Source organism: Passer domesticus, chromosome 9 (assembly GCF_036417665.1).
Source record: "Passer domesticus isolate bPasDom1 chromosome 9, bPasDom1.hap1, whole genome shotgun sequence".
NCBI classification, from domain to species: domain Eukaryota; kingdom Metazoa; phylum Chordata; class Aves; order Passeriformes; family Passeridae; genus Passer; species Passer domesticus.
Genome location: NC_087482.1, coordinates 34,208,207 through 34,220,698, shown reverse-complemented (window position 1 = coordinate 34,220,698; position 12,492 = coordinate 34,208,207). Strand labels below are relative to the sequence as shown.

General features: G+C 41.1%; 1 protein-coding gene across 6 annotated transcripts in view; it reads left to right on the top strand.

Moving 5' to 3' along the window:
* The first annotated feature begins 40 nt into the window (after nt 1–40).
* Nucleotides 41–12,492, top strand: part of IL17RD (interleukin 17 receptor D) — a 42,923-nt gene continuing 30,471 nt past the window's right edge. The window contains exon 1 of one of the 6 annotated variants that reach the window (XM_064432586.1): nt 41–229. In XM_064432586.1, the coding sequence (XP_064288656.1) occupies nt 104–229 (126 nt within the window). In that variant the 5' untranslated portion in view covers nt 41–103. Of the gene's footprint in view, nt 230–3,799; nt 3,837–6,974; nt 6,999–7,130; nt 7,156–7,224; nt 7,246–7,666; nt 7,690–12,492 lie in introns of those variants that run through there. The other 5 variants (XM_064432585.1, XM_064432588.1, XM_064432592.1 and 2 more) reach the window with 5 other exon arrangements.

The window sequence follows — 12,492 nt, the reverse complement described above, 5'->3', positions numbered from 1 at the left end:
CCGCCGCAGCGCCAGACGCGGAGTCAGACAGCCGGACACACCGACACACCGACACACCGGCGGCAGCAGCGCCGCCCCCGCCCCGCCGGGCTCGCTGCGGACCATGGCACCGGGGCTGCAGCTCGGCTCCTTCCTCCTCGCCCTCGCCGCCTGCCTCGGCGGTGCCCGGCTCGCTGCAGGAGCGGCCGGCGGCAGGAGGGGCCCGGCGGCCGATGCGTGCGCGGGGAGGGTGAGTGGAGCGGAGCGGAGCGGAGCTGCCGGCTCCCCTCACGGGCAGCGCGGCGGGCACGGCGCGGCGTTCCGCGGGGCTCCGCGGGGCTCTGCAGCCGCTCCGGCCGTGCGGGAAGGAGGGAGGGAGGCAGAGAGGGAGCGGCTGCCCTGGGGACACTTCTGCAACAAATAACGCTGCCCCGGGGCTCTGCATCTGGAAGTTAATTGCGGCCGGGAGAGAGGGTGGCATTTCCCGGCTCGGGATATTTATGGGTTTCTCGGCGAGGGGAGAGGCAGCTCGTAGCCGGCGAGTGTGAAGAAGTCACTCAACAGGTCCTTTACCACCAGCGCTCTGCACTTCCCCGAGCCGACCTGGATAAAAGCGATCGCTGGGGCTTTGTTATTTTAATGATTCGAGGCCGGCTTGGGGTCTTAGCTCCGGGCCTGATCATTATACAGAGGATGTAGGAAATTTACGGGAGGGGGGAGAGGGGAGGAAGGTGATAAACGTTTTGTTACTGGTCTTTGCCTTTTGTTCCCGTTTCTGGCGTGTTTTGCTGTCAGACTTTTCTCGATTTATTTTCTTATTATTTTTATTTTTTTTTTAATTTTTATTTTTTACATATACTTTTAATCACTTCTGAGTTGTGTGTTTTGGTTCGTTCCTTTCCTTCCTCCTGATGGCTGGTTGCAGGTTTAGTTGGAGCGTGGTGATGCGGGAACACTGGAGGGAACACAACTGACTTTCATTGCTTTTCCTTTTTGTTAGACTGTCACTAAGGATTTTCTTGGTTTCAGATCAGATCCTTTGAGAACGTTGCTGCAACACAGAGTTCAGAAGTTTGTAGGGCATAGTTTAGAAAGGCGAAAGCATCAGGAAATATGTAAAAGGAGAGTGTGAAAAAACAAACTTCAAACCCTGATAAAGCTTAAGATCTAAACCTTTGTGTTTGATGGAACAGTTTCAGGTTTAGACTCCCCTGTTTGGTCTTTTTAGCAGAATTAGCAATAAAATGTTTTGGCTCATTATGCCTATTGTTTCACCAGACATTGGCAGGGTACTCAACAGCCTCATATATTTGTGTCGAGTATATTTGTGTCACTGTATATTTGTGTCAAGTTTTGCATCTTCTATTAAGTAAATTATCACTATTACAAATCATAGTACTTAACTTGCAATACATTTGAATTAATGTATATTGACGTTTATAGATATATGCAGATGCAGTTTGTTCTGGATTTTTTTTTTTTTTTGCTTGCATAATGTCATTGTGTGTGTCAAACAGGAATCTATCACAATGTAATTCTTTTACTACAATGATTTTGACAGACTTTTAAATCAGCAAAACTTAGATTCTTTCCACTTAGCATAAACTCCCCCCCACCCCTTGTCTTTATTGCTCACAACTAATGTACCATTTTAGCTTTTAAAATATTTGTACTAGTTTCTGGTTTTATTGTATTTTCAGCTTCAAGTTCAGCCAATTTATTAGATACCTTGTCTGATTGTGTAGTTATAATTTTGTGGTCTGATTTTGCAACACCACCCTTGCACATGATTGCCTCCGTACTGCAGGCAGGGCAGCATTTATTAGAGTAATGACTGCAGGATGGTACCCATTGTCTCAGTTGTGTGGTATTTATCTTGGGCTGCATGTAAGTTTTGAGTAGACTTGACATGCTATTAAATGACTGATGGCCCCTCTAACACATTGTCTGCTCCGGAGCAGGGCTGCCTTTGAAGTAGTACCCTGTAGGAAGTAAAGAGACTATTTGCTCTATTAAAATTCCTTGGTATTTCCTCTGTTTAACCACAGGCCACTTCCCCTCTGCCACTCTAAACACTGCAGGGACACTGACTGATTGAAAAGACACAAGCCCTAAGTAATTGTATCCTATTCAAATAGTTATTCCTATTGCAGGTTATTTATAAGTAGTGTCTAATTAATGTATGTTAAGGGCATGAATAAATCTTAACATTTTATATAGAGAAAGTAAAAACGTCTAGTTTGCATTAAATGAAGTGGTTGAATTGAGGTAATTCTCAAGGGCATAAATAATCTAAAAGTATATAATTTAACTTTTAATGGTTGTTCAAGGAGAAATAAAATGTAGCTGGCTGGGTTTGTATGTGCATTTAGATACATGCACATTGGGTATTTTCTTCTGCTAAAATTGTAAATGTGGGTTGCAATTTCCTATGGTGAATCTTTTTTTCATCATTTGAGTATTATTTTTGAGAGTCTGTATTCTATTTTTCTCTATACACACACGAGTTAATTTACATACATGCACAAGTAATGCACAAGTTTCTTTCACTGTACAAAACCCAGTTTTAAGTATCCTCAGTGTTTTGTAGCAGTAAGAAACTGACTTAATGAGAGCATATTTCTGGACTATGGTTAAAAGGATTTGATGAGGAAGTATTTGTTGGCTTTGTTCATAGCTCCTGAAACTATTCTCAAAACTAAAAATAAATCACATTCTAGATGTGATTTTTTGTTTGTTTTACATCTTCCATCACAAAATATATTTATAACCTGTATTACACATCTTCTCTGGTAATACACTGGCATTTGTCTTACAAACTCTACATGTGTGTAGCAGGAAAGCAATTAATACCAGGACAAGTAAATGAACATTACTGTAGCTACGAATTATCAGATTTCAGTGGGTGCAGGACTGTAGAACTTGGATTCACTTTGCTTGGCATAGGATTCCTTTCACTGATGTTTAATAGGAATTTTGATGTATTCCAACTTAATATTATTTCACATTAGGGTAGACGTTTAAAGTAGAATAGTATTGCAAAGTAGTTTTCCATATGGATGATCCTAGGATCTCATGTGCATACCTTTATCCAGAATAAAAGTAGTTCAGAGAAGGGCCTGTTTTAATCTAGAGTGTGTCCACATGGGGAGCTATTCTGGACAAGTAGATCCTGAATTTTTCTCATGTTATAAACAAACCACGAGGTGCACAGAGAAGACAGACGTGTGATCTGAGGATGATTTGAATATATTTCAGATTCATTTATTTGGTGTTAAACACATGAGCAACTTTACTCTCAAGTTGTTTTGTAGATTCTAATGGGACTACACACATGAGTAATTTTTTGCATATCTTTAATTCTTCTGAAAATCCTGGCATTAAATAATGTTCAGTATAAAATTTAAATTTAATGTGACTGTATGATGAGGAAGAATAAAGAATCCAGCGTTTTACCAGCCCTCCCCTCCTTGTTAGCAGAGAGTTGTACCTTCCTTTGCTCTGCTAAGCAAAGCTGCTCAGACTGGAGGGCTCTGTTCCCGTGCATTCTCCCTGAAACTCCCTGTGCCCCTCCTATGCTCTTTATGTAAGGAACTTTCTATTTCCTTTTCACTTCAGAGCAGAGACACTGAAGATTTCCTACTGTTCCACTCTTGGGAGCTCTGCCTGCCTTGTTATTCTTTAGGCTCATGCTGCTGTGTCCCTGCATTTATCTCCTCAAGCATACCAAAGTAGACTCCTACTTCTCCACAGTTAGGAATCTACCAAGCACAGAGCTAGGTCATACAGAAATACTTTTCCCATCTGAGGACATGTTTTGGGAAATTTATTTTGGAGGAAAAACACCCTGTAAAATGGTAAGAAATTACCGAAGTTTAAATTTCTCCCTTCTATTTCATGTTATTTTCCAACAGTTAAAAAACCCAGATTTAAATACTCTTGCAGAGTATTTAAAAATTTTAAAAGGTATTAGGCAGAAGGCAGACCTAAGATGGAGCATGGTGGAAGGTGTTAATGTTTGCCATCAGGCTGTTCTGGAACTGTGGACAGTTCCAGAGCTGCTTTAAAGCTCTGCAGACCAGATGCCAGCAGTTCCCTGTCTGCCATTTTTTGGGAATTTATAGAATCAATAGATTTCTCTCCCTGGCATGCAGAACAATGTGATAGCATTTCAGAATTGATGAAATGTGTCACTTATAGCTTCCTGCGTTCTGTGATGAGATACAATGCAACATGTTGAGTGCAAGGCTTTGCAGGCATGGTCAGTCATGCAGGTAGGCATCTGTATCACTTTTGTTTAAATCAGTTTGCCTTCAGGGTCCCTCCAGGGTTTGTTTTGGGGTTTTCTTTTGAATTTCATTTATTGCATAATGTAGCAGAGAATGAGACCTCATTCCTACTCTAGTGTCAAAAAGTGTTGATGACAATCTGCCTATTTGAATGATTTTAAAAATGCACAAAGTAGCATAAATATGTTCATGTTTAAAGTCACAGATGACTCCTCAGGAACTGTGAGGCTCTACAGTTCAATGCTGTGTTTTCAGAATGAGCATTCAAATGCATGACCTAGAGGAAAAAGTATGGAAACATATGTTTATGTAATTGAAACTAACTCTCTGTATTAACAACGAAATTGTGTATTTCCAACACAATTGTGTATTTCCTTATGTGTTTGCATAAAACTGGGCAATCTGAATATGATGATAATTCATCAGCTGTTAACAGGGTTTCTGCAGTTGAAGTCACTTGGGACTGTTAGAGATTTGATTGATTTCCTCTCTAGAATGTGTCCCTTACTTTAGATACTGAACTCCACTCCCCCCTCCAAATCTGCTTGTCAGTAAGTACAGGTATAGAAGCTGCTGGAGCAGATTGTTAATTTAAACTCTTGAGACATTTATTTAAGAGCAAGTTCTGCTTTAACACATTAATACTTTATAGTCCACGGGAGAAAGGATGTTAAGCTGTCATGATTAGATGATACTAGCTTTTCTTTAGTTAATTACTTGGTAATGTTAATATAACATGGATGTTACTTACTTAAAACTGCAACATTTAAAGGGTGTTTAATAAGGACCGGCTGTCCAACAGATCACTCTAAAGATGATGAAACAAAGCTTTGATGTGAGCTTGCCTGCTTAATTATGCTCAAAGGCTGAATTTTACCCATAAATTTACCATGTGTTTTTAGAAGCAAACAAGAGGAGTGTGAAGTATTCCTGCAGAACTGTTAAGTTTGAATGACATTTTTAGTTTTTAAAAGTAATGTTTTTAAAATATATTGCTTTGATTTTTTGTTTATTGCTACCAGTATAATGAGGTGGATCTGAAATACAATTTTTCTAAAAGTTTAGGTTAGTGCTGATGTTCCTATAGCAGTTTTTACATTTTTTTATATTTAAAAATGAATATTATGCATTAATACATCACACCAAGGAAAAACCACATAAAAGTAGTATGAGATACATGAATGCTTATTTTTTGTATCTTTATCTCTATATGAATTATAAAAAAGGATTGAATGGAAGTTTAAGTTACAGTAACCTAAAATAATGTTAGGTTAGTACATCTGAAGTACTTTAGGATTTAGGTTATGGTAATGTGAGACTTTATTTAAGGGTCAGAATTTAAGTGCAGACTTGAAAAAGGATTTTATCCTCTCATGCATATAGTACTTAATAATTGTTTCACCGTCCTCCCCAGCTCTCCTCAAAAGGAGTGGCACATCCTGACACCCACTATTTCTATGGGATTTTATCATAAAAACTTTGATCATAAATACTTAGTACAGTAGTGAATACAGGCATATGCCAGTAATGGATAGGTTCATTGCAATATTCATACAACAGAAACACAGCTATTGTCACTCTGGTTAGCCAAAATTCTTCCAGCCAAACCAGGGTATAAATGTGTGTTTTAACATGCCCCAACTTGTTTTTCTTAGTAAATTGTACTTTGAGTGTCATGTCCAAGACACCATTTATGGATTTTAAAGGTACATTGTTCTCCTGTCACCTCTCATCTCTGCATGGGAGATTCCAGGAGTGTGAGGAAAGTCAGATGTGCATGTTGGGATTTGTTCTCCCAAAGTTTGATTTGGTTATTAAAAATAATTAAAGCTTGGATTAGAGTTTTATCAGGCATCAGCACATGTTCCAGGAGATATTGTATTCTCTGAAATTCTCTCACTTGAAGGCTATTACAATATTATGTCACTATTGGCTATGAAGAATTGTTCCAGACATTCTATTTTTATTTTTCCTCCTTGGGCTGTTATTCAGCAAGACAGTAAATCTGCTTTTGGGGTGCATCAGTCAAATTCCAATGAGCCCAAATAAATGTGAGAGGTAGCTTCATCCTAGGGGACTCCATGCTACATCAGCTATCACAGCTGAAAGCATAAACTCTGAGACGTGTGTTCTGATTCGGGAGAGCCAGAACTGTGTCTGTGACCGATCCGAGTGAAATCTGTTCCTCCTGGTGCTGTGCCAGCCCTGGCCGTGCCTGCGGAGCTGATGCGGCCTCGGGCGGCAGCGCGGGATGAGCGATACAGCGGCGGTCTGTCCCGCCTGTCCGCGGGTCTGTCCCGCCTGTCCGTGGGTCTGTCCCGCCTGCCCGGGGCTCTGTCCCTCCTTGCTGCCCCTGTCCACGGATCTGTCCCTCCAGTCCGCCCGTCTGTCCCTCCTTCATGCCCCGGCCCGCGGTCTGCCCCTCCTTGCTGCCCGCGGGATTGTCCCTTCCTCCTGCCCCAGCCCGGGGGTCTGTCTGTCCCTCCTGCCCGGGGCTCTGTCTGTCCCTCCTGCCCGGCCCTCTGTCTGTCCCTCCTGCCCCTGTCTGCCGGTCTGTCCCTCCATCCTGTCCCTGGGTCTGTCTGTCCCTCCTGCCCGCGGCCCTGTCCCTCCCTGCTGGCCCGGCCCTCCTCCATGGCGGAGCTGCCCTGCGGCCCTCGGAGGGCACTGCTCTGCAGTCTGCCCTTCTGCTTCCTCCAGCCTTTGTGTCGGGAGCGTCTCCCGCGGGAGGTTCGGGCTCTGTGCTGCTCTGGGCTCACGGGAACAATGAGGGGCGGTTGGGAGCGTGTGGAGTTCAAAGGGCTCCATGGCTGTGTGTGAGGGCCGTGAGCGCTACAACCACTGCACGGCCTCGGTCAGCTCCTGTGAAGGACGTGAGGGCCCTCAGGTCTGCTTGGAGCTGCACCTCCTGGGCTTTGGGCTTCCAAGTGATGGATTTGTAATGATCTGGCCGTGTGATCCTTTATCTCACAAAACTGTGTGTAATAACCATTCCTATACCCCCTGCTACATGGCCCTGCTGGATTTCCTCATGGTTGGTGGGCAGGCTTGGATTTTAATTTCTGACCTTGCCTATGTTCTTCACTCTTGTATCAGTGGGAGTGACTAGGTATTTCTGATCTTACTTCTGGCTACATTCAAATCCAACCAAGCAATCAATGACTTCCCTGACTTTTTTTTGTATACGGCTGTGGGAAAATTCCTGGTTGGCTGGCTATGAATTAATGAAAATCCTTAGAATGCTTCACTAATTATAGCTCCTGTGGCTTTAAAAATGCTATTCCCTTTTTTAATTTGAGAGAGGTCACAGAGGTTTACAGAAACTAAGAAAAGAAAACTTAACATCTGGTTGTGCTCTGTAGATGACTGCTTTTGTGTGAAGAAAAGTTATGGTGTCGCCTCAGCATCAAACACATTCAAGGTGATCCTTTCTAAGAACTCTTTGCAAGAGCCCTCTTTGCTCAAACTGTGTTTTCTAATTAACTTTGCTTTGTATTTTCAAATGGAGGATTTTAGTTCTCCAAACTAAATCCCAAACTCATACTGATGCTTAAAGTTCACCCTACCTTTATAAAATTTATTTTCCTGAGTTTTGTAATTATAGCATAATATTTCCACATGTTTTCTAACATTTTCTTTAAAAGTTATGGAATTCCAAGGTGAGGAGTCTGCTAGGTTGAATTCTGGTATTTATGAAAGATAATTTGTTCTGTGTTTGCTTATCTATACTGAAGTTTCAGCTATTTGTATATAAAATACTGAAGAGTAATCTGATTTGTGAAAGTCCCCTTTTTAAAACCTTAATTTTGCAGGCGAAAAGAGAATTTTTTTTTCCCAAATAATGCAGGTTAAAATTATATGTGAAATAAGTGTAGCTCATAGAAAGCATAATATGAGAATGTTTAGATCCAAACAGTTAATCTTCTAAATTGTTAAAATTATAAGTTATCAGCTGCTCAGTTCAACATATGTAATTCCAGGTGTGACTGGTCTGGAGCCAGAAAGCATCAAAAAACCCACAACTTTAGAAACTTAGAACAGTCACATGATCTTTTTATATTAGACAGTGGTTTAAGCAAACTCCAAGCAGGCCTCTGTCCTCTGCTTGTAGAAACACCACCCCAGTCTGTTTTCCTTTCAAACATGGAAAACTGAGGGATTTCCTTCTGGTTTTATTTGGCTGTTTTGCTTAAAGAGCTAAACCCCTACCTATTAAAATCAGTGGCAACTTTGACTTTTGCTTTGATGGGGTTTTCCTTCATACTGCAAGTGGCTGTGGGGCTGCCTGGCACGGAGCTGCTGGGTGGTGCAAGCCTCTCCTGTGGCTGCTGCCTGGTGGCCCTGGGGATGCCACTGCCTGGTGGCCCTGGGGATGCCACTGCCTGGTGGCCCTGGGGATGCCACTGCCTGGTGGCAGAGGTCACGAGTTCACAGTGCACATGGGGAGGGGTTGGGTGCTGTCCTCAGCAGGGGCAGTGCTGCAGAGCCACCCTGAAGTGCAGCCAGGGAGCTGAACAGCAGGAGCAGGACTGGGGGCACAGCTGGCCCACAGCTGGGCAGGGGCTGCTGCTTAGGCTTCGTTGATAATTGCTGTCAGTCTCACTGTTGCATTGGGGTATCCTGGAGCAGCCCATGTAGTGTGTTCTTGTGAAGTGGGGAGTGTGAAGTTGTGTCTTTGTTTATTCCACAGGAAAAAACTTCCTTGATTCCAACCTTAATGATTCTGTGGGTTTTTTCCCCCCTCAAAGGTACCAGAGTAACTTTGATTACAGCTGCCCAGGCAATGAAGAATCAAAGGTACCAGAGTAACTTTGGTTACAGCTGCCCAGCCAGTGAAGAATTCCATTCTTTTCCTCTGTCTGAGCTATTAAGGTGCCAGTCTGTGTCTTGGCTCACAGCCCTTGTAAAGCCTGCCTGCTTCCTATTCCTCCAGCTTCTATGGGAATCAGTTTTATCTTCCTGTCTGGGCTTGCCCCCACTTGTAGGCAGTGGTAACAAAACGAGGATGAAGTTGAAACTGGCAAATTGTGCAATTTTTGCTGGGCATAAAGGGTGCTCTGTCTGGATGAACTTTAAATACAGTGTGGAAAGGGGATGTTGCTGAATCACAAACCTTTTTGGCAAAGTTTTCAAGCTTGTGCTTGTGCCTTGAAGTTTGAGAGACACAGGGTGCAATTGGGTGATTTAAGCTTCAGCCTATAAGTGAGAGCAGATCCTTAAAAGCTTGGAGTGGGGTTCTGAAAAAGAATGGAGTGCCCTAATAACTTTCAATGGAATTTATCTCTTTTGTGGCTCAGGGGTGTAGATATGTTTCATATTGACTCCACAGTGAAGCTGCTTAGTGAAATTCTCACTCCCATCTGTTTCCTCCCACTTTGGTGTTGGTGTTTGCTTTTCCCTCCCCACCTGCTTTAATGCACCTATTTGTGAGCTGCAATGTAAATCACATTTTTAAAGCAACTTGAATTTAAACTATCCCTGCTTTTTTTGTTTTGTTTGTTTTCCCCCCTTTTCACAACTGGAGTAATTTGAATGACATGGATAAAATGAGGTCCCCATGCATTTATGTTAAGTATATGTTCAGAATTGGTGAACTACAGCATGGAGGCAGAGGAACTGGACAGGGGAGTCAGGAAATCCCCAGGCTATTTTTGTGATTAGGCCCAGTGTTCCATGTAGCTATTCAGATGTTTTTAACATTCCCACCCTTAAGCTGTGTTAATTTAGGTACTCTGTTAAAGGTATCTCATCAAAAGAGTTTGAGGTTAGTATAATGAGCACATAAATTATTCAACATTTTTCATAGAGCGTTTTTAACAGTGAGTTTTTCACAAGCAAGAAGATGATAATGTTTCAGAAATCACTTCAGCATCTGTTGAAATGCAGCCAGCTCTGTGGTGCAATAGAGAGCTCACGGTAACGCTATACAGCCCTTCCTGCCAGGAAATGAGGAGCAGTGTATTCATTTGTAACCCAAGGGGGGCACTTCACCAGCAGCCTATAGTTTGTGAATGGAATTTGGTCAGCTTGCCACTAAAATTACAGAATGACCCAGTGGGTCTTACTAACTCTCTTTTTCTTACCTTGCTCTAAAGACAGCATCTCTTATTAACACAGTGTCTATGAGCAAATTTGTGCAGTTAGGGAGTACAGTTGAGGATTATTCTCTATTGTAAGGAGCTCTCATTTTGTTTACTCTGTCAAAATTTTACTGAGGACTTCTGGTACTGCTTCACTAATTATGCTTTAGTTATGAAAGAATATCTAGGGTTTTGCTTTTTCTGTTGTTGACTACAAAAAGTTTAGCTAAGATACTCTTCAAAGAACCAGTAAAATGATTTATTGCATAGTTACAACTTTGCTTTATTGTTTAATTTTCTGTTTTGAACAATTTATGTTGGTGGTGTTTAATAATCAGCTTCTGACAGGAGGAATAGCTTAAGTACAAAAAGTGTTAAAATAAGAAACAAAAAGAAAAAACAAACACCTAACTCAGTCAGACCCTTAACAGGTGAAAAGTTATTTTTCCATGCTTCTTCAGAACATCAAAGGAAACAAAACCTTTATCTTTTATTCATTAGCTAGGAATAATGCAAGTTGGGATAGCTTAGGTTTCTCCTTATAGTTGCATTTGTAAGAGTAATTCAGTAATCATGCCATTCACTTTTGGGGTTCTTTTTCATTAAGGACCACTGGCCGTGAAATGTCATGCAGAGGTTTGAAAATGGGACATTCAGCTCACCAAAGAATGAGCTACAACAACAGAAGTTTCTTTTTATTACCTTCTGGCAGTAAATGTAGGAATCAAAGTCCCAAATAAGTGATAGAATAACATCCAGTATTGTCTAGCAGTGCTGGTAGCTGTGGATGATGATTGCTCAGTGTAACCACATTGCATTTGGTTTACATCTTTTGTTTATTGTTTATTATATTTCATTAGACCACTGAAGCTCCAGTGTGCAGACTCCAGTAGTTTATCTGTGTGCTTGTCTGTGGCAAGCTGACTTGGATTTCTAGGTGTGATTCCTCCTTCTCCTCCCACTGTGGTTAGGTTTCACTGCAACAAAAAAAATATTTGTTTCCATGTATGTATCTTAAAATTATATCCAAGTAATACTCCTGTTAAAAGCTATAATTTCTACTGGAAGTGAAACTTGATGATCTTTGGATCTATTTCTCAGTTTACTGCAATAATGTGATTGTATTTTATATCTTCCTGTTCGGTGTTTTAGGATTAGCTACATACATGTTCAGCTTAATGTTGATAGAAAGGAATCAAGTGAAAGTTTGTGAGAAACACAGGTTCAATTTAACTTTTTAATCTGTGTATTTAACTGCTGTCTTAAAACTTACATTGCATTCTGGCTTCTTAAATAAGATGAATGCCAGAAGACACCTTGTTCATTGTCATTCTGTAAAGAGACTTCATTTCTTAGAAGTGACAGTGACTACTTCCTGCAGAAGAAGATCAGATCGTGTGCGTGGATCTTTCAAAATAAAAGGTTAAACAATTAGTGTAAATGCTTTTCCAAGCATTTTAAAATTCAGATGAAATTTTGTCATAATTTGATCAAAGTCACATAACCTGTGGCTCTGTTTTTGTTACACATGCTGATGGTCTGTGGATAACGTTACATTTTTTCAGCATGAAACTGAACACTTCAAATCCCTAAAGCAGGCTCAAATTTATGGTTAATAAAAGAATATATTGTACTGGATGTCATCTGTTATATCACTCTGGGAACAGAAACTGGCAGTGAGTGGACAGGAAATATTTCCATTTCAAATCACTTCAGTCTATGGTCTAGAGTGAAAGTGTCTGATTTCAGGAAAATCACTGTGAATATCCATGTAATAGAAATATTGAAGAAGAGTATAGGCTCTTTCAAATATGTTTTTTTGCTTTATAGTGTTTTATGGGTAGATACTACTTATTAATGTCATATATTTTCTTTATTTCACTCTTGATCCCTTAACCTTTTCAAGGCAGAAGGAATAGTAGAAATGTGTACTCAGGTACCTCTGTGTGCCAAGTAAGCAGCAATTTGATGAGTTGCTGTGCAGTGGCCAAACTGCTTCAAAGTCTCAGAGCTTTGTGTTTGTAATTGGTTGGGTTTTGAAGAGTGTGAATTCCTGTGTGTAGGTTGGGTTCTGCCAGCTCAGTGCATTTCTTCAGGTTGCCTCCTCTTCAAATGTATTATAAAGTGTGAGATCCATGGACTGT